General features: G+C 32.9%; 1 protein-coding gene across 6 annotated transcripts in view; it reads left to right on the forward strand.

The window, feature by feature from the left end:
- Positions 1–23,263, forward strand: part of LOC148178177 (glutamate receptor ionotropic, kainate 2-like) — a 116,976-nt gene that overhangs the window by 30,494 nt on the left and 63,219 nt on the right. For all 6 annotated transcript variants that reach the window (XM_088029349.1, XM_088029348.1, XM_088029353.1 and 3 more), the window contains exons 3-6: positions 7,109–7,270; positions 14,348–14,599; positions 18,986–19,161; positions 19,256–19,477. In XM_088029349.1, coding sequence (XP_087885475.1) covers positions 7,109–7,270; positions 14,348–14,599; positions 18,986–19,161; positions 19,256–19,477 — 812 coding nt within the window. The remainder of the gene's footprint in view (positions 1–7,108; positions 7,271–14,347; positions 14,600–18,985; positions 19,162–19,255; positions 19,478–23,263) is intronic.

A 23,263-nucleotide genomic window follows, 5' to 3' on the forward strand; every position in this document is an offset into this window, starting at 1 on the left:
AACCTAACTTTTTCGAGGCCATCTTTGTTTTATAGTATAACAAATAAACAATCTCAAATTAAAATCCAACGCCACGGAAAAGCGAGGTTTACGAAAAAAGCGACATCTACAGAATTCCGAGGGCCACCTAGTAGCTATTTAAACCCCGCACCGTTAAATCTGACTATTTTAACGTACCCTTTAAATTTAACAGACTCGATGCAGAATAGCCCCTTATATTCCTCTTTAGCAGACTCCTGATCATTGATAGCAGTAGCGATACCAACCGTTAAACAATAAAACTAACTAGTTTCCTTTTTGGAAGTCTAGGCCGCTAAACGCCGTTTTCTGATCTATTTACATGTCTCCAAAAACGTTAAAAATAGAAGGCGGCCTAAAAAAAATTAAATTCCACAATCAGTTAAGGAACATTTAGAAGACACGCCACTGCATTATTTACACAACATGATTTTTACTTAAAAAAAAGGCTTTTTGGCCTAGGTACCCAAACAACTATTTTGATTCTCGATGTTGTTCTAAACTAGAGATTTGCAAACGGAGGCAATGTAATAACTGCATTAATTCTAATTTAAATAAAGGAACGTACGTTGTAGCTTTATAATATAATTTTCTGAATTTATGCATTTTGGCACTGAGATGATAATTTTCGCAAGCTTCTAAACGATTTTATGGCTACGTACCTAATACTCCAATGTGTTGTAAATCCTGATTGTATCTACCTGTTCTGGTTATAAACAATGCCAGGAGAATTTTATTAGTGAAATATAGCGTCGCACAACTTGTGTAAATTATTTCCCGAGGCTTCTAGGCAAATTAGATGATATTGATATTATTACAGGGACACTGCGCTAAAGAGCTAACGGCAACGACGATGCATATTCGAAATCGGACTGAATGAACACTAATGATAGCATCATTAATAATGAATGAATCAGTTTTGCACTGAAGTAAATTCTAGAATGGAGAGATCTGAATAGTATAAGCATTAATATTTAGACATCACAAAGGCTCGTTCCCCATTTAGTACCAGTTTGCTTCTGGTAGATTTTTTTCACGTTTTGTTGGTGATAAATCATAGCTTTTAATATTGCACATTTAAATTCATTGTCGCTCCGAACTTATTATTTAAAATCCTCCACTTGAGCACGACACGTTCGCATTTTTTGGCTCTTCAATTTAACGCCCCAAAAACGTGTTCCATTCGCTCATAAAAAACTTTTCACTGGTTGTACGTAAAAAAGAATCCAACACAATAATGTCTAACGAACCTTGGAGAAGCAGCCACAAACCTTAACCCTCGTAATAGCTAATCCAGCGCCTATACCTAAAGTCCAAATTACATTCAGCTCTCACACTGAAACTTGCCACATTTACAATAAAAAAATTCATTTTCCGGATCATAACGTGGTAACAATAGTGGTAAAATGAATGCAGCGGTCGAAATTAAAAAGCTCGGTTGTAATATTGGAGGAAACAAAAAATAATTAGCAACTTTTTTTATTTGCTTATGAGTTTTGTTCAAATTAGAGCGAAACCGTCGAGTTCGAACACTTTTATTTTGTGATTAATATTCATTGCGTTGTTAATATAGTGCAGTGAATGAAATTTTGTGCGCTAAACAGAATGATAATAGGTAAATGCAACGGTAATAGGCGAAGCGTTGTGGGAACATTTGTCATTTTAGAATCTAATATTGTTGTTGGATTTAACATTTAAGAGAAAATTCGAACAGATTGCATGACTATAAAGCCATTCAAATCACAAGCTTAAGAACAGAGATCTGAGCGCTTAGGACTTTTTATAGTTCGAAGATCCTACGTAAAGATACTCCAATTGTAAATTCCGTTTTTAGCAGCTAATTGAAGACAATTCCTCCAAGACGCGCGCACAATAATTTGCCCAATTACGTCCTCAAACGCAGCAACTACAAAAGCCTTCGGAAAAGCACATTTCTCATCCCTTATAGAAAATGGGAACTAATGTCAAATGTCACTCTACAAATTGAGCTGTTAATGTGAAAATGTGAGAACAATCTCGAGCGATGACTACTCATCGATTAACCTACAAGAAAAGGATCCGCAGAATTTCTGATGAATTTCTGACATAAACAGCAATAAAAATTTAGCGCTACATCAATCAACCCTCGATAATTCAATTAAGACTCGAAACTCTACGGAGACCGGTAATAACCAGTCACACGTCAATTAGAGTGCTTGCGCAAACCACAAAATTTCCGTCCGAAAATGAAAATAAAATCTCCAGATTTAATAATGTCTACCTGGTAACAGCTCGTTTATCAAAACAGGCTTAACGGGTTTTATATTTTATCATTTCAAGCGATGACACAATAATGCATGGATATGCAAGAGCAAGATGATTCTTAATGCACTTTTAAAGAGCCCGAGTCCTCAATCATTTTTCAAATTCTAATTTACTCAAAATCTCAGCGATAAATTTTTACTACTTTAGTCTTCGAATCTAAAAAGCCGAGAAACTTCTCCAGACCAAAGAATAAAACTTTAAACCTCATTATATTATTAACAGCAGTAACCTAAATTTATCAATTTTAATTTGGCTGAAAACAACTTCTTGGTTTCAACCTCAGATTGATTAAAAATTAATGCTCCGTGCCATTTATTCGAAATTTAATCAAATTTGTCACACAAAAAAAGCTAAATCCTGAAAAAAGCAATTAATTATATTAGCTTGCACATCTTCTTTTACACTTTACTCAATACGTCAAGCTTTTCTTCTTAAAATTATCGCTCCCTTAAGTGACACCTCTAATCTCAGCTCCAGGAAAGTCTCGGTAATTTAATACCAGAAATGTAGCTATTCAAAGACAATATTTCACCCAGAATCCAGGGAAAACGCTGTTAAAATATAATATTCGTACTTGCTTCTACAAGAAACTTTGCACTCACTTACAGAGGCTTATTTAGTCAACTATCAGTTTCATTGCAAAGTTATCCCGTCTTCCCGTTCCAAATTAAATAAGATTACGTATGGAAATTCAAAACTGCAAAAACGTGAAAGTCTGACAAACAAATTAAGAGGAGTCTTCACCCATTTCTCTTATGGGAGATCCCATGTAAATTGATGGGTAAATAACTTCTTTATTAAAAAAAAATATCGACTTCAGTTTTCGAGTTAGGTTTGTTATTTCCATTACTAAAAGACTGTATTTTTAGTTTTTAAAAAAACTTCGGAATTTTCTTGAAACTGAAGATATTTGATGCACAATTTTACAGTTTTCCATTTCACACTATATTTGACGTTATTTTATTATTTTGAAAAAAGCATTACGTATAACTATGTATCAAAACATTTTACAAAATTGGTTCATTTTGCTTTATAAATAAAGCAGATATGATTCCGTTCAATTTCATTATTAAAAGTTCGGTCTTATTCTGTGAGCAAAGATTAATTTATTACTCTAAACCGCAAGTAATGGAAGCAGTAAACCGTCCAAAGATTGACAAGTTCCATGGGTCATTTTGTAGGTATAGTAACCTCAGTTGACATATACCTAGTAAACATTTTATAGCTTAAGTCAAATCACCTATAGCAATAAAACTGGGTGTTGTAAACTGCAGCCGACAAATTTCTAAGTAGAGGATTGACCGATGGTTGAACAGGCCCGGACTCATTTTGTGCTCATTTATGGTCCCCAATCGCAAGGATTAGTACTGCCCAGTCCTCTCATAATGTGGCCATGAAATTTACTAGGTGTATGTCAACTGGGTTTACAGTACATCAATCGAAAGAGCAGCTAAAAATCTATAAATGGGCCAAATCTGACGTCTATAAGTCAAATATTTTCGAAGTTAGAGGCAGAAAACGAAAAATTAAGATTTTTTACTGGTTTAAGTTAGAAATGTATTTCATAAAAAAATGAAAATTTCAAAATCGAAATGAGGCTGGATTCTTGCTGTATTTGTGAAGTAGTTGTCAAAATACATCAAATTAAAAGTTTTTATCAAGATCCAACGGTTACTTATGAGGAAATCGGCAGAAATGTGCATGAAATTCCCAAAACTCGTCGAAAAATCACATAAGTTTGAAGTCAATTTCTGCTTTACCATTTCCAATATTTTTCATTCGGACTTGTGATTTTGGTAGTTATGATACTAAGTCAACGAAATTTGGAAAGTTTACTAGTTTTGACTTGTTGACTGTTTATCCTAAAGAACAGTTTTTTTGAACAACAGGGACGGATTTTAGAAATTTTTATTTTCAAGACGGGCCAAAAATTTCCAATATATTTAAAGCCAACTTATAACTTTAGCAGTTTTAACGCAATGAAATTTGGAAAGATTTTTATCTTTAACTTAAGGGCAGGCAGTCAACTGTACCAAATTTCAATTTTTTTTTCACAACAGGGACGGATTTTATAAATGTTTATTTTCAAGGCGGGCCAAAAATTTCTAAAAACTTTTCTAAAAACGCGATTTTTTTCTATAAAATTCTGTAATTTAGCACAGTTAATTAACAAGTCAAAAGTAGTAAAGCCTGTAAATTGTACTCCCCGGATACTAAAACTGTTAAAGTTACAAAATTTTATCGCAAATGGCCAAAATTTTTGGTTCACCTAAAAATAAACATTTTTAACAATCCGGTTTTTTGCTCTACAATTTTGTAATTTAGCATAGGGTAATTAACACATTAGGAGTAGTAAAGCCTCCAAATTTTACTGTCTGGATACCAAAACTGCCAAAGTTACAAAATTTTATCGAAGAGAGCAGACATTTTTGGCTCACCTAAAAATAAAAATTTCAAAAAACGCGTTTTTTTTCTAAAATTTTGCAATTTGGCACAATTGATACGCGAGACAAAAGTAGTAAACCCTCCAAATTTTACTGTCTGGAGACCAAAATTGCCAAAATTACAAAATTTTTGGCTCACTGAAAAGAAAAAATTAAAAACGCGATTTTTTTCTCTAAAATTTTGTAACCTGGTACTGTTGATTAGCAAAGTCAAAAGTAGTATTGTTAACCCAGTTGGCATACACCTAGTAAATTTTATGGCCACATTATGAGAGGACCGGGCAGTCTAATCCTTTCGGTTGGAGACCATAAAAATACCCAGTTTTATTTCTAAGGGTGGTTTGACTCAAGCCATAAAATGTTTACTAGGTATATGTCAACTGGGTTATTATACCTGCGTTTGTTACCAACCCTCCATTCCCTTGTCTGAATATTTAGAGCTTTTTAGCTACAGTTCGATTTTGATAAAATGCAAAACAAGTGAACTTTTAATTTTAATTGCGGAAATTTTGAATTTAAATTTGTAAAATCACTATTGTTCGCGTTCTGACGGGAAAAATATACAATTAGTTCTACAATTAGCATAACATTATTTTATACAATATAAAAATTACTATTAGTGACAATTTAGCGCGTTTTTCAACGCAAATACATGTTGAAAAGTAAAAGTAGTTCAAAATGTGTTATCTTTTAAAAAAGCGTAACTTTTTAACAAAATTCGATTTTGAGTAGATTCAAGATCTATTGGTGTGTCTAATCGCAGTTTGACCGAAGTGCACTAATAATTAGGTTAATGATAATGAACAACATCAAATTTTGCAAAAATTTGTAAACGTAGAACTGGAAACACATCAGAACTTGTTGACTCTATTCTATAAAAGTTTTTAATTTAAATGCCAAATCGATAAACCATGACAAAATATTTGAAAAAATTGCGATGGCAGATTTACAAAAAAAGAAAACTTAATTTCTATACAACCTTGTGGTCTATTCATAGGCAAAAACATGTGTTTTTTGGGTGCTTGACCAGACGGGCTCATAGATAAAAACACGATTGTTAAAATAAAATGTCCATTTGCGGCTTACAATTTAAATCTTTCCTCTGAGAAAAGAATAGTACAATTATTTTTTTGTTATTTGCTTAAATTGTACCGTGTTTTACAGCATTTTTACGTTTGTATTTTCTCTGTATGTGCTTTTAAATTGTCACCTACTATATTTATTTTTTCAATAATAAAATAAGTAAGAAAGTACAGAATCTTTTTAGAATTCATAGACGAAATCGTATTTTCTCATTAATTTTACTTCGAATGCTTAGTTAGCAAAAGTTCATAAGGTTAAGTAAATTTAGGCGATAGTTGTGGTCAAAGCAGAAGAATTGTTACTTGTGTTCGTATAAAAATAAGACTAATTACTAATTAGCATTAAGATAATGGAGGCACCTTGATTAAGTTGCGATTATCCACTCCAGTAGATTTTAATCAACTCATCATAAAACATTAAAAAAAATGTTTCGTTAATTTAGCTTATGATTCAAGCCCTCGGACTAGAAGAATTGTTGCTTGTATTTGAACCAAAACAAGAAGATTTTACATAAAAGACTCCTCTTAAAATGATAGACCAAAAAATCTAAAACCGTGTTTTCTTGCGTATACTACTGAAGTTACTGAAATTTTCATCAAAACAGAAGACTCCTTGAATTACTTAGTAAGCTTGTCAAAATAAGGCAATCTGACCAGTTTTATTTTCCCGGAACTCGCCTTAAGGGAGAGTTTCCCTTGAAGTGGTCCCCATAGGCGGTATACTCAAGCCATTCTAGCAATGCAGGAGCTTCGGATTTGCGCAACCGTTCTCGCGGCAGATATTGGCGAAATCAACATATTTGCATGAAAAATATAGGAAGATCTTTTACATGAATTCGAGAAATTATCCAATGCAATTAAAAGTTAGATTAACAGAGAACATGAACTAATTATGCTTTAAATCCGCGCCGGCGGTGAAGTGTCTGCTTGGATCGGTTAGTCAACTTGTGTTTTTTCTTTTTCAAAATAAATTTCTCCTATGTCGTTCTTACTGTCAAACAAAATGATATTACGCTGCTTGTTTTCCAACGATCTCGCAAATTACTTCTCGTAAATTTCGAAATCCCTTTTTCTAATTTAAGCTTCGCAGTATCGTCATATTCGCAGTATTCGTTTCAGTTCGCGATGAAATTTTGCATGTTCCAAACTCCGTGAGTCGAAGCAATTTATTTCGCCGGTGTTTCATTTTTGGTCACCCTCGTCATTAACAGAATAAAATAATTAACGTAACCACATACTAATTGAATGGTGGAATTACAGGGGCGATCTTTACCGAGGACCAGAGAGACGGCGCTACTGAGTTAGCTTTCAAACATGCTGTCTACAAAATCAACAAGGATAAAACTCTGCTGCCCTATACATCCCTGGTGTATGATATTCAATACGTACCCCGTGATGACAGCTTCCACGCTAGCAAGAAGGGTGAGTGGACCAACAGGACAGAACAGAGTGCTCGTTTAAGTGCCGCATTTAGAAGCACATTTGCACGTTTTGGGGAAAACCACTGACACTATATGAATACTAAGCGGAAAGCGATAAAGCAAATTTTCGTGTAAGAGAACAGAAATAATTCGACAGATAACATGCTAATATTTCATCTCTTTCTGCGAGAATGAGTTCTATTGATATTTTTTTCTATCGCTTTCGCGTTGTATTTTTCATTCATATTAGTTTTCAACTCAGTAAAGTGGATCGTTGGGCCGTTGACCCGAAATCCGACGGCCACCAAACACGAGGTTTAAGCGATGTGACATTGTGACCACCCTAGTTTAATATAAAATGTAAAACACTAAAGAAATAAGATATATCAGTAAAACAGATTGGATTAGCAAAGACCATGCGCAAAAGCTTGACGTCGAATGCCAAATTATGGCTCTAATTGGTTAAATTTAGTCTCGTCCGTTAAATTAGAGATTTCTACAATAATTACTTTATATTTTACCCAACTTCAAATTTAAGTTAGAGATCTTATAAAATAAAAATCGAAAATAAAACAGTCAGGTCAGGTCAGTATTTCAAATTAAATCTCATTTTAACTGCAGAGAATTTTTGTAGGCGCCAAATTTAAATTATTGTTTTGTTATTTTTGGTGCAAATTACCAAATGATAATTAACTAAAAACTTAACACTTGCTTGTGGAGAAATCTATTAATCAAAATTGACATATATTCATTACAGGTATAGTAAATCCAGCGAGTAATATCCATTCACTAAACAGAAAAATCAAATTACCTTTGATTTCTGCAAAATTAGAGTGTACTTTTCGATCATCATTTCATGGGACTGTACTTTAAAGTTTGTTGTCAATATCAGTTCAGTTTGTTTAATTTTTGTTTACCTTAGAAAACTTCTTAGTGTCAAAACTTCCCAATGCAGAAATTATCTATTTCTTACGCTTTCTTGCAGAGTGAGTTGAAATTAAACATTTAATTTTGAAGTTTTGGCATTTAAATTGTCAAATGTCCATTTGGTTACCAATCTCACCCACTGTTCCGTTTAGGGTTATTTTTTATCGCCAACTATAGTAACTTTTATGTTTTGGAATAGGATGATTTGAATTGTATGGCATGAAACATGGCAACTTGAAATACTCTAGAATTTTCCGTTTTTTTGGGGATATTAATCTCGAATTAAGTTGGTTATGCAACTACGCCTTCCCGCCTTTTTTAGAAATGTGTCAATGATTTGACATTCACTGACATTTGTCATTCTTGACCACTTTAAGATCCACTGTTTGCACTGTTCCTTGAGTTTTGTTGGTAAAATAGTGTCTAATTACTAGTTTTTCGCTTTTTCTCTTGTACAAATGGCCTTTTGCAAGTTTCATGATAAGTAGATTCAAGATCTGTTGGTCAACTTGACTTAATTAGAATGTTGATAATGAAAGATTTGTAACAACTGGACTGCCAATAAAGTGTGTGTTTCATTCTAAAAATGAAGGTTTTTGAGGTTTTCCTACGTTAGCAAATTAATGACAAAACACCGAATTAGTCAGTTTGTTGATTTCCTTTCTACAGGGTGATTTTTTTAAAACGGCAAGCGTTGTAGAATTGTTATTTATAAACCGATTTCAAAAATTTTAAAAACAAATTAAATGGTTTTTAATTTACTATAAACTAATGATTTTAAAATTTTTCTAGATGTCTTATGGGCGATACTCAACTTTCTTATTTTAAATTGGAACCCACATTTTTTTTTTCATAATTTGGAAGATATTAATTTTCTTGATTCAGAAACGTGTAATATGTTCTACTTTTTAAATATAATAATTTTTAAAAAATTATCAAAATCGAAAAAAAAATAAGCAATAAAAGTTAATAAAATCTAGGTGCATGGTGTCAAATAAAAGAATACCGTTATTGTAATGTCCAAAAGCAGCAAATAACAGAAAGGATCGGCATTTTTTTTTTAAATTATTAATAACTAAAGACAATAATAATTACAAATCAGAAAAAACAACTACCTAATTTAATTAAAATACTGTTGAAACGCCATCCCGTTTTTTTTATTGCACAATTGACACCTACGAGAAATGCATTGTGCATTGTAAGGTGTAGCCCCATCTTGTTGAAAGAAAACTTGTTCTTTCTGTTATTTGCTGCTTTTTGACATTACAATAACGATATTGTGTTATTTGACACCACACACCTAGATTTTATCAACTTTTATTGCCTAAATTTTTTCATTTTTGATATATTTTTTTTTATATTTTTTGTAAAAATAGAACATATTACATAAAACATAAACATAAATTATGAAAAAAAATATGGGTGTCAATTTAAAATAAGAAAATTGAGTATCGGCCAAAAGATACTAAGACATTTAGAAAAATTTAAAATCATCAGTTTATAGGAAATTAAAAACTATTTAATTTGTTTTTTAAATTTTTGAAATCGGTTCATAAATAAAAATTCTTCAACGCCTGCCGTTTTTAAAAATCACCCTGTATAATCAAGTAATAGAAACCAAACTATTTTAAATTTGGCGGTTGTTCGTACTAGTTTTTATCGCGCAGATTTGGTTAGAAAACTGTCATCTATTTATTCGTTGGACAGACTAAATCTAACTTATCCCTTTCAAATCCCGCTAATTTCTGAAATTGCTCCTTTGTAAATCGGTAAAATCTCTGCGTGTAAAATGAATGCATTTCCATCTCGAAAAAATGGAATCCTCAAATCGTCTCCAACCCTCACGACAGGCTAATCCAAATCCGCGATCAATATTTACCTTAGATAAGTGACTGACTACTAATCCGAAAGCAAACTCAGTGAAAAACATACATCATGTGAATGGTGTTTGTGCTTCCATTTTTTTCTCTTTAAATCCAGTAAAATAGTCTCCAGCAAACTTCTAAATTGCTCATCCATAAACTTCAAGCTATCGCCAATTCAAACCGCTTGTCGCCTCTAAAGTTAAGCGTAAACATTCGTCCTTAATCCTATTTGCGTGTTTGCATATTTTTACTCGTAAGAATATGTTTCTAAAGCCGGTGATTTAAACCGGTTTTGTTATTTATAACGAAAACAGTTTAAAATAAAATATAGAATGAACACAACAGAATATGGTACACGTTTTTGTTGGAGTCCAACGAATGGAACGATAAGTGAGGAGATTATACAGATTTTCTCGAGCAGAGGGGTGGAAAAATTAAACTATACATAAGATAGATGGGGTAGCATTAGGTTAAATTGAAGTAAAAGAATTGGATGTTTTTTGCGAGCTGAAAAAGAAAGTGTTGATCTAAATCATTGTTTTTCAAGTGGCTTGTTTCTTCGCAGGAATTTTAAATGAAAAGTACAGGGTGTCTAAACAGTATATTTTCCCTGTAGGATCACTACGTAAAAAGTGCTCCTAACTGATCAACTTTCGCATTAATTTCTTTCCGCTTTACACCAACGGCAACGTGGAAGGGGCGTCTATCCGTTAAATTTGAGTAATTAAGTTTTAATGAAGAGACACATCATCGCCATTGGCCCATAATCAAAGTAAATTGGCGAACGTTAATCCTCGATCGTTAAAGAATCTAATTGGAAATGAAAGGAGTGAACAGGTTGAAAATGTGGGCAATTAAATTTTTCTGGACAGTGTCTTTCGCGTAATGACCAAGGAAGGCAGGTTCTTTTCACCCAATTTTAAGGATGATAGCGTATACTGGAATAATAATTACGACAAGCTTGTCGTTAATATAATAAAAGGGAAAAACCCAATTAAACTTTGAAGTGAGCTTTTTGAACTGGAAAATAGAAAGTAGCATCGTGTAATTACCTTCTATAAACAATATAATGTTTGGGCCATTTTGGAATGCATAAAAAAAGCGGCGCCGTTTTTATAACGACGACTTTGTAGACGTTTCACTGTGTAATTTACTTTTATGGAGAGAAAACTTTGTTCAAAAAATCCATTTTAATATCCAATCATAAAACTGAGGTAATGCTTTGGGTGTGAAATTCATTTTACAGCTCTCCTGTTTAGCACTTTTATGGAATAACACTAGTTGCACATGCTTTTATTATCATTTATAATAATGCATTGCTTATACTGACCTCTCAACTTCTTCAGATCAATTTTTTCGAACTTCTGAAAAGCTCAGTTCAGTTGAAAATCACGCAGCGCACAGTGGGCAACTTGCATGCTTCTGGTTGAACGAAAATAAAAAAATCGCCATTTTTGTATCGAGCTACAATTAACACAAGTGCAAGTTCTAAATGGGCACCAGATATTGTCTTAATTTTAGAATTATTCACAAAGCCGTTTAAAAAATATAGGCCGTTAAATTCGCTAAAATCGCATACATTTTAATCACGCAATTTATGCTCTAAATTGCGGACAGTTTCGCCACTTGTTTTTGCTGATAAGTTGGCACATACATAACAACATATACATCGTTGGAAAGTATAAGCTTTCATAAGATCATAAGATCTGAGCTTTTATTTCATAAAAACATATTTATAAAATTTTGGATTCAAAAGCTGTAAAAAATATTTTAAGAATGCACTTTTTTTTTAGATATTTTTAAATTTTAAGTCAAATTTACGTTTTGATCTACACGAGTCTACATCAAGATATTTATACCAAAATGTTCCTTAGGGTTTCTAGTATACAAAGTAATTAAATTTGGGTGCACATACTTGCCCGTCTTCCTGAAAATCGAAGAAAACTGTCTCGATATGCTGATATGCTGGGCGCTCGGAGGCGCGCATTGCCAGTGTCTAAGCGGATACTTGTTGTCTTCCGATATTAAAATTTTTTTCTTTTTATATATACACCCTTTTTTACCACAAATACCACTGGTGCACTTAAATATATTTATTTCTAATGTAAATAAGTGTAAGTAAGTACAATTTGTTTTTGGTGAAAGTAAATATTTGGAGACAAATTCTTACTACCTGTAGTTGACCACCATAAATTATATTAGTAATTTTAAAGGAAAAAGTGCCCCTGTATGAAAAATTACGGATCCAAGTGTTTTAGATTTAATAGAGAACACCAGCGAAGAAGAAAAAGAAGATTAAACTGACGATGAATGACGATATTGACATGACAATGACGATGACGAAAATAATAACGATGATGAAAATGATGACGATGACGAAGATGAACATCATTCATCATATTACTTGTTATTTTTTTTTTTAATATTTCCTGCCTACTGTCCATATAAAAATTTTTATATACAGGGTGTTTGGTAAGTAAAGCACCAACTCTTACCTGGAGAATCAGGGAGCATACAGAAAGAGGTCTGAGTGAAAAGTTTCTTTCTTTTCCTTTTCTTGTAAAAGTTATAAGATTGTAAAGTTGACCAATCAGGACTCGAAAAATAATTTGAAGATCTGACTGAAAACAGATTAGTTTAGTTTTGACAAAAACGAGAGTGCCAAACAACTGTCACATTTGACAGGATTAGTCAGTGGCGGCACAAATGTACTTGAAAACTGAATAATAATTCGAAAAGTAAATCGTATACAAAATTATAAAACCAATAAAATTGTCCTTTGTTCCGACCTAAACTAAGATATAGACGCTGCTACAAGGAATAATTTATTCTAATTTTACGACCATTGCGAAATTGTTCAGCGCACGTTGACAGATACCTTCATAACATTGCTGTTACAGTTTTGTTGCTTAAGTTACCAAACCCCTTTACATCTTTATATTGTTTTTAAAGAATATTTTAGTAACAAATAAAAAAATATCCGAGAATTGCGTTTATTTTAACATATTAATAGGCTACCGGACACCAGAAAAATCGATGCATTTTATTATGTTTATGAGTTACGTATATACATGAATCAATTACCAAACAGATTTTTTGTTCTCCAAAGGTCGGAATTATTAGCTAAATATTCATTTGAAATCCAGCTTCGCGCTGTTAGTTTAAATAAGTCTTCAGTGCTTACGTCATAACTCCTTTCTATGCATATGAATTGAGAAAACGCATACGTCAACGGAATGTTGCATTGGTGAGAGTGAGATAGAGTAATCGTTATGATTCCTAACTGGTTTCCGGTTTATAGCACACTTGCGTCAACCAATGAGAAGTTTTGTTTTCATAAGTCAGCTCAGGAGTCATCTGTACAGAACGCCATCTGTCCATTTTCGCTTTTTGATTATTGGAGCACTAAAGTAAGAAAGATACAAAAACTACAGCAATTCACGTTCTGCACACACATTTGATGCATTCATAACCTCAATTCAAACTCAACTTTATCATTTTCACCAATGGCCTCGGCATTCCTGTAGCCAATAGGCGTCGACTAAGAAGTTGTTACGTCACCAAGGCGCGTGTTTGAAACTATCCGTTTTTTAAACTTTTTTTTTGTATAAATAAATTGCGTAAAAAAAATGGACACTGATTTTTAATGTTTTCAGACTAGACAGATTTATTTTTTGAAATAAAAAAAACAGTCCGGTAGCCTATTGGCTTTTTCTACATTTTTGTTCTGATACTCAAAAAAAATTCTTTATTTTACATAATAAAATAAAGCAGGTTAAATTATGTATATCCTAAAAACTTCAACTAAATATCTTAAGCCGTTTAAGCGCTATAATTTTCGTTCAATCAGAAGCATGCAAGTTGCCCACTGTGCAGCGCCTGCAATCCGAAGTTACTGTCCCGCCCCTTTCATATTTCACGTGCAATTAAAAGAAATGAAAGCCAATTTTTCACAGCCAAGTGAAGGGGCATCGCTCATACCAAGTTGGATTCAAATTTGAAACAAATCATGTGAGATTTAATAGTTGGTTCGTACGTCTAAACAAATAATTATGGTAAGCAAAGGTGAGCAATCAACAGGTGTTGTTCTTTAAAGTATGACATTCTAGTGAAATAATTTAAAATTAATAGCACCTCGACGGACATAAATTTGCCAACTCGCAAATTTAATTTAACAAGTCAGACGTAAAGGGATAAATTAAAGCCGCTTATCGCGCTACAAATACAAAATTGTTTTAAGTGGATTTGCAGTGCTTTTCGGTTGTAATAATTTTTATTCATTGCAGCTTGCAACCAAGTTCAGTTTGGAGTGCACGCCGTTTTCGGCCCTTCTGATCCTCTGTTGGGTGCTCACATACACTCGATTTGCGATGCACTTGATATTCCGCATTTGGAGGCACGACTGGATCTTGATACAGACATTCGAGAGTTCTCCATCAATCTACATCCTGCTCAACATCTACTCAATAATGCCTTTCAAGACGTAATGGCCTTCCTCAACTGGACCAAAGTCGCGATTATATACGAAGAGGATTACGGTAAATACTAATAGATATAAGTATAAGTAGTCACTCAAATTTTATCATCCGCGTGAAGTGAAGTTGAAAAAATAACCAAAAAAGTAGTTTCCAGTTACTTGAAAGATTTATATTCGGACAGTGTACACGTAGTATTCTACTATTGTTTCAAAATGTTATAATTTTGATGTCAAGCTAGATTCAAACGGGAGAATTTATAGGCTGTGAAAATTGCACTAGCCCAGCGCCTCCGCCAAGTTTGACAAAAACTTTAGTTGGCACTAGCTAACCGAATTAATTAGATAAGCGAAAATTACCATTTCATTAAAAAAGGCGTTGGGTGTACTACACAGATCTCCTCAGGTGCATGAAAATGACGCCAAAAACTATTTATAGGCACTTGTTACAGAACCATTAGACAACATAAGTATAGGTAAATTAAAATCATAGCTGATCATCAAAGCAATTTATTTGAATTAAAAGTTTTAGCAAAGGTATATTTACAAATGCGTTGAGGAAAATGTAACAATAACTTTTTTTAAATTGTTAATATAGTCAGGGTTTTCTAAACTATTCCTTTCATATCTGTTCCAGCATTTTAAAAATGAATTGATTCCCCAGCTTGCTCAGACCAGAGGCCTAAACAGTGATTTTGTGTTTTGAAGATGACTAACAATAACATGAACATTCAATGTCTCTGAAACACCAGTGGCTTTATAGTGCTTAGATAGTAATTCCAAGGCTTTTTCGTACCTTGTTATAATTTTTTTTGGTAGTAAAACATTCTTTAATTACACTATTCATACGTATGCTAAAAGATTTTTTAAGCTAACTTTTTTTTTGCCATGACAGAAAAAACTTTCAAAACTATTCTGTAGATCTCCATAAGTCTTCAGATCTTTTTTGCTTTTTTCTTCAAACTCATCATTTACACTAAATTCATCTTCCGCTTTATTTGATCTTCTCAATTCTTTAAATTTAACAAAGCAATAAGGGCAGGGATATGAGAAGGTAGCAGTTTGCTGATCATAATTTAAAAAATAATTTTGAAATCTGCTACAAACTTGAATGGCATTATACACAGGATGTTTTTGAAATGCATGTGCAATAAGAATGGGGTAATTCCTTGTCACAAATTGAGCCTATTAAGAGAAACAAGTTTTAGTAAGTCTTTTAGTTTTCGAGATTAAATTACACCAAAATTTCAATGAACTTGCTTGTGCGCCACTGATTTCAAAGTGAACAATAAATCGAGTTGCTGATTGCTCAGGAAACAAGTCATTCCAGATGCGTTTTTGCCAGAGGTGTAGAAAGTACGTGGATTGGGGTTAATTTTACCTTGTTAATTTTTGATTTCAAATTTGGTTTTTCATATTTCATACTCCTTCTGTAATAGTGTTTTGTACATGCATTTCAAAAACACCCTGTATATTGTATGGCGTCATTGTTCAATAATCCGTTAGTTTTTAACGTTTCCTTTCTACACTGTAAAAACGTCGTGGACTTTGAATCTTCACCGGGTAGTCTAAATGTATTTTTATTTGTAAGCACGTTATATTGAAAAATAAATAAACAATGATAATGCATATAAATAAAATTTAAAATTCATAAACAAGAATAAGATAAGTATTTTACATATTTCACACAAACTCTAAACGTAACTTTGTAGTTATTTACGCTAAATTGATGAAAGTGAAGTAGCTTAAAGACAAAAAGACCATGAAGGCCTTTGATGATCAGTTACGATTTTATTCATCTCATTTCGATATTGTTTAGTGCTTGTGCTACAAGTGTGTATTGACAGTTTTTGGTGTCATTTTTATTCAACCTGTATTCATTTGAGGACAGCTGTGACTATTGTTATTAATGGTTTATCTGTACTAACGTAAATATGTCGTTACTTGAGCGCATTTCGTAAAATCCTTAAAACCTAAAAGAATTTGTAAAATCTAAAATATTCCGGTATTCCCAAAAAATTGGATTAAAAAATTAGTAATAAGATTTACCTTGAGGAAAATAATTTAATTAAAGGATATAACCAGTTTGTTATCCAAGTAAATCACTGAGGTAAACATGCTATTAAGGGGAGAAACATTCCTAATTACATGGCGGAATTAAATACTTCAACCCTTTCACTAAAATTAATTGTATAACCCTTAGAAGCCAGTAGATTTTCTCTTTGAAAAACGCGACGAAACCATCGAGTGGTACATAAATTTCATTGCAACAAAAGTGAGATACATTTAAAAGAGGAGTCTTCACCTGAACCGAGTTTCGAAAGCAATAAAAATTCGGACAGCTGTCAAATTTGCTTGGTCCCTCTGAAGACATCATAAAACGTCATAAAGTGATAATCACTACTTTTATGTAAAATCTCTAAAAACTGTTTTGGTTCAAACACAAGCAACAATTCTTCTAGTCCGAGAGCTTGAATCATAAGCTAAATAAACCAAACAATTTTTTTTTAATGTTTTATGAGGAGTTGATTAAAATCTACTGGAGTGGCTAATCGCAACTTAATCGAGGTGCCTCAATTATCTTAATGCTAATTAGTAATTAGTCTTCTTTTTATACGAACGCAAGTAACAATTCTTCTGTTTTGACCACAAATATCGCCTAAATTTACTTAACCTTATGAACTTTTGCTAACTAAGCATTCGAAGTAAAATTAATGAGAAAATACGATTTCGTCTATGAATTCTAAAAAGATTCTGTACTTTCTTACTTATTTTATTATTGAAAAGATAAAGATATTAGGTGACAATTTAAAAGCACATACAGAGAAACTACAAACGTGAAAGACGGTATAATTTAAGTAAATAACAAAAAAATAATTGTACTATTCCTTTGGTGGAATATGGACATTTTATTTCAACAATCGTGTTTTTATCTACAAGCCTGTCTTTTGAAGCACCCAAAAAACACATATTTTTGCATATGAATAGACCACATGGTTGTATAGAAATTAAGTTTTTTTTTTTGTCAATCTGCCTTCGCAATTTTTTCAAATATTTTGTCATGGTTTATCGATTTGGCATTTAAATTTAAAGACTTGTATAGAATTGAGTCAACAAGTTCTGATGTGTTTCCAGTTCTACGTTTACAAATTTTTGCAAAATTTGATGTTGTTCATCATCATTAACCAAATTAGGGCCCGATTTCATGTTGACTTGCGGCATTCCAAATCAGAGTTGCGCCTTAGCAACCCCAATCAAAGTGATGCTACCTTAGCAACTGCGTCAACGCAATTTTGCTTCACTGACTTGAAATCGAGCTCTTAGTGCACTTTGGTAAAACTGCGATTAGACACGCCAATAGATCTTGAATCTGCTCAAAATCGAATTCTGTTAAAAAGTTACGTTTTTTAAAAAAGATAACACATTTTGTGGTCTAAATTGTCACTAACAGTTATTTTTATATGATTGTAATATGGCGCAAATTGTGTCAAGACTATAAAAATGATGACATACCAACGACCACAATTACTTGTATAAAAATTTATGTTGTGCTAGTTGTTAAACTAAATTATTTTACAAATATAAATTCAAAAGTTCCGCAATTAAAATTAAAAGTTGACTTTAGTTGAAAGTTAAAAGTTGACAAAGGATTGGTTTTTGTGAAATTACTGATTTAATACACGAAGTAATTTTCCCGGTGTGTAAAAATTTTGACTGTTACTTGTGACTTCATCACCAATCAAGCTTTTATCAAAATCAAACTGTAGCTAAAAACCTCTAAATATTCAGACAAGAAAATGGAAGGTTGGTAACAAACGCAGGTACCTACAAAATGACCCATGGAACTTGTAAGTCTTTTGACGGTTTACTGCTTCCATTACTTGCGGTTTAAGGTAATAAATTAATCTTTGCCCACAGAATAAGAGCAAACTTTTAAAAATGAAATTGAACGGAATCATATCTCCTTTATTTATAAAGCAAAATGAACCAATTTTGTAAGATGTTGTTTTGATACATAGTTCTACGTAATGCTTTTTTCAAAATAATAAAATAACGTCAAATATAGTGTGAAATGGAAAACTGTTAAATTGTGCATCAAATAACTTCAATTTCAAGAAAATTCCGAAGTTTTTTTTAAAAAACTAAAAAAACAGTCTTTTAGTAATGGAAGTAACAAATTAAAAAGCCAGCGTTCGATTTAGCACAAGAAGAAGTCTTAGAGAATGACTCATTTTGTGTCATAAATCAACACTTTACTTTCCATAAGGATAAAAGCCAGAAACTGTATTAGTTTCTACCGATAAGCGTTCGCCAAGAAAAAATGTTTTTCCACTCAACATCTATCGCACTAAGTTCTTCTGATTTATCTCCACTTTCCACTGTCCTGTATTATAACAAAAAGTCGCTTGGTGAAATCTATCGGCGCCAATTACAAGACGAACCCTTGCAGGACTTATAAAACTACGTGAGCTGGTGAGGTCGCCACATAATGGAGACTTGGAAATTCACCTACGTCAGGCGGATCCCGAGTCTTATCGAGCAGTGCTTAAAGAGATCAAGAGTAAAGAGATACACAACATTGTTATCGATACGAAGCCATCTAACATGCAGCATTTCCTCAAAGGAGTGAGTTTTAATTAGTGTCCAAATACGTGTCCAACACTGAAATAAACTCGGCCTCTCGTAAATAAGATAAGATATAACTTGTTTTATTCTTCAGATTTTACAGCTACAAATGAATGACTATAAGTATCACTATCTTTTTACGACTTTCGACATGGAAACGTTCGATCTCGAAGACTTCAAGTACAACTTTGTAAACATGACGGCGTTTCGCGTCGTCGACGTCACGGACTTATCGGTGCAAGAAGTACTTCGAGACATAGCAAAATTTCAGGCCAACATCAACGCTGATGCACCAATGAACTCCAGCTTCATTCAGGTAAAAATTCCACGTTCTTTTCAGCACTTGTATCATAAATAGCCCGGTCTGCACTTCCAACATTTACGATTGTTTTCCATTCCGATCTATGTAACATGATTGGAACGTTTTCACCAATCTTTATTTCAAAAGTGAGCATTACCATTCTCATAATTCTCGTTTCATATCGAAAGTTCTTTCGTAGAAACGAGCGCCCACAACCTAAATGGAAGTATTGGCTTAAATCCAGGTCCGCGTGCAATTGGACAATAAGATTATCACAACCGCTAAAGTTTTATTCTTGTCATCGTAAATAGTTTTGTCAAGTTATAAACTACGAAGATAAAAGAACATAAAGTAACTGAAAGGAGACAAATACGATGAAGGCATCTTTGTAATGTTGACACTTTATGGCGACGAATTTCGAGGGTTGAACCGAACTATTTGTACCTCACGTTTTTCCCCGTTTTCGGTCGCTAGGGATTCGGAAAAGGAATCAGTAGTGTGAGTGGGAGAGCATAAAAGAATCGGGACTAGATGGTAATCACAACTGCCTCTATATTACTGACAATCGAATTCATTTTTAACAAACCTTTGCCAACCCTCAGATTCCTGTTCACCAGCCGATAAAATGGTAGTCATCCAATTTATTCTAAGGAGGGTTAGGAGTTACTGTCAAAATGGCCCATAACACAGTATTTATTTCTTTGTTTTCATCTCAACTGTTAAAAAATTGAATGTTTTCAGTTTTAGTCCATTGTTCATTAGTTTCTCCCTTGAATATAAATCGTGCTCATATTTTTTTCAAGTCTTGTCATATCAGATCAAGTCAGTGTTGTCGGTGTAACTTTTGGTTACGAGCCAATTTCAAAACTGTGAAAAATAAATAAAATAATTAATCCAAACCATTTTAGTTCTTCAATGGATTATCTAAAATATTTGATTTACAAGCATTCCTCATTTTGTGAGCGCCCACATTGTTGGATTTAAAGCTTTTATGAATGCATAATCTTATTTCACTAGTGAAATTATTCAAGTTGTTCATTTTACGAGCTTTCACACTTTCCTCTAAACAAAGCATTGTTTGTTTGAATTAACGCCATTTCAGTCGCCAGCCGCCATAACTCGCCATTGTTAATAGGAGCTACGGTATGAACAGAATTATATCTTCTAAATTGCTATAATGGTTGAAATTTGTGTTTTCGTTTTATCCAAAAAATATAAAAAATCCAACGAACGTAAAAACTCCAAAAATTCAATTTGCGGAGAGTTCGTACCTGACAATTTGCTCCCGACAGTTCGTCCCCGACCAAATTCGTCCCGTTAAAAAATTGTTTTCTGCAAATTGGTTCCTGAAAACTTTGCTTCCATACAGTATAATTAGATCAACTGAATGTATTTGCGGTCATATATTTCGTTTTTCATTATCATTGTTTATTATTTGCAATGGGTGTATCTCAAAAATTCAAACTAGCAAATGACACAAAACATTCTCACAATTAAAAGAATATATACGTCTAAAGGTTTGGTCGAAGGCAAGAATCTGAAAAATCTGAGACAAAATCTTGACAGATACAAAGAATTACATAAATTACAAATTTCAAGAATTCCAAAAATTTTAAGTTATATTAAGGCGAGTGCCAAGACATTTTTCTTATGGAGAATCTCATCGTCTAAATATTCTGCTTATTTTTTAATGTATCAGTTTCGTTCTTATTCTCAACTGCTTGTATTCACATTTTCCTCTAAAACTAAGTAACAAACATTAGAAAAAGCATTTAACTTAAAAGTTAAATTACTTGAAAATTCGATAATTTGGGGTAGTTTTACGAATAGAAGTTTATGTCCGATTTTTGTGAATTTTTAAACTAAGAATTAGTAAAGAACACTTTCAAAAACACTTTCCCGTTAAGTTTAAATCGATATCATTAAAATTGGTTTAGTTATGAGTGAGATAAAATAAAAAAATTTCAATCGAAGGTCTGAATTTTTCAGATAATTTACGACTAGGTTTATACGACTAGGGATTTTGTCTAAAATTTTTACCTGCCTGTTTCGCACAGAGGACAACTAAATGATTACATTTAGAAGATAATAAATTATTAAAAGTACTAATAATAACATTAGCAGAACAAAGTTTCATTATGCTTGATGTATGAATTTCTAGGTACAACTACAGTAGTGACTCGATAGTCCGGACCTGCGGTAATCCGGATCGAATATTTGTTTGCACTATGTATGTTGTAATCCGGATATTTCACGATTTGGTAATCCGGATATAATAAAACTATGGAGTAAACTTTCGTCCAGTTTTTATATGCAATAATGCACAAGGTTAGTACCAGTTGCTAACTCATACGAAATGGCACCCCAAAAGCGTTTGCAAAAAACTCTAACCATTAAAGAGAAGGCCGTAATAATTGATGAATTGAGACGTGGTGTGAGTGGTAAAAATCTTGCTAATAAATATGGTGTAGGAACGTCAACTATTAGTGATATTAAAAAAAATGCAAACAAAATTAAGAGGTACAAAATCTTAAATATGCTTAGAAAATTATCTGACTGTCTTTATTTTAGTTTTGTTGGTCAATGTGTTTCTGATCCCAAAAAAGAAGAACTTTAAGAAAGGCAGAATATCCAAAAATGGAGACCAAGTTGTATTCTTGGTTTGTAAATTTGAGAAATAGGCATGTTCCAATTTCATGGGAAGTTTTGTCTGCAAAAGCTAACTATACGTACAATATTATGGCAATGACAATTTTGTTGCTAGCAGAGGTTGGATAGTGAATTTCAAACAAAGATACGGTATAAGCCGGCTTAAGATATGTGGGGAAAAACTTTCAAATAACGAAGCCGCTGTTCAGCCATTTATTGATGAACTAGATCATACAATAAAAAGTTTAGGCCTATTACCACCCCAAATTTACAATGCTGATGAGTCGGCTTTGTTTTGGAAATTGTTGTCCGATAAAACGCTTGTTGCTTCAACAGAAAAGACTGCGCCAGGGAGAAAAACAACGAAGGAAAGAATTACTTTTTTAGCATGTTGTAATTCTGATGGTAGTCACAGACTAAAACTTCTTGTCATTGGAAAAGCCAAAAATACAAGATGTTTTAAAAATGCTACTCTACCCGTTCATTATAAGGCGACTGCTAATGCATGGATGACTCGGGTCGTTTTTAAGGAAAATTTACCACACAAGGCAGTCCTTCTTATTCATAATGCAACTTGTCATAGTGATGAAATGGTTGGTGATGATGGACATTTTCTAATAAAATTTCTCCCTCCAAATACAACTGCGTTGATTCAGCCAATGGATCAAAATGCCATTCGATTGACAAAATTGTTCTACAGGAAAAGTTTTCTTTCTAAAATTTTAACGAACAATGCTGAAAATTTTGATTGGTTGAAGTATTTAAAAACTATGAATTTGAAAACAGCAGAATGTTTGCTCCAAAATGCTTGGGCGAAAATTCCTTCGGCTACTTTACAAAAATGTTGGAAATATTGTAAAATTTGACAACAATGTAGCAGAAGATGACGATGATGATGATACAATCCCTTTAAGCATTATAAGAGATAGACTGACTTCAGCAGCTCAAGAAGTTGATGAACTTTCAGCAATGTTTGGTGATCTGGCGGACATTGCCTTAGATGCTGGTGAAGAAATAGACTGGATTGATGGTGATGGAAGGCTAATCGGGACTCAAGAGGAAGAAGGAGAAAAAGAAGGAGATGGTAATGAAAACGATGAAAATGAGAACACTGAAGAAATTGTGGAACAGGTCAAAAATTAAAAAGCTTTA

Source organism: Gnatocerus cornutus, chromosome 2, assembly GCF_029298725.1.
Source record: "Gnatocerus cornutus isolate USDA-ARS CGAHR chromosome 2, icGnaCorn1.1, whole genome shotgun sequence".
Classification (NCBI taxonomy): domain Eukaryota; kingdom Metazoa; phylum Arthropoda; class Insecta; order Coleoptera; family Tenebrionidae; genus Gnatocerus; species Gnatocerus cornutus.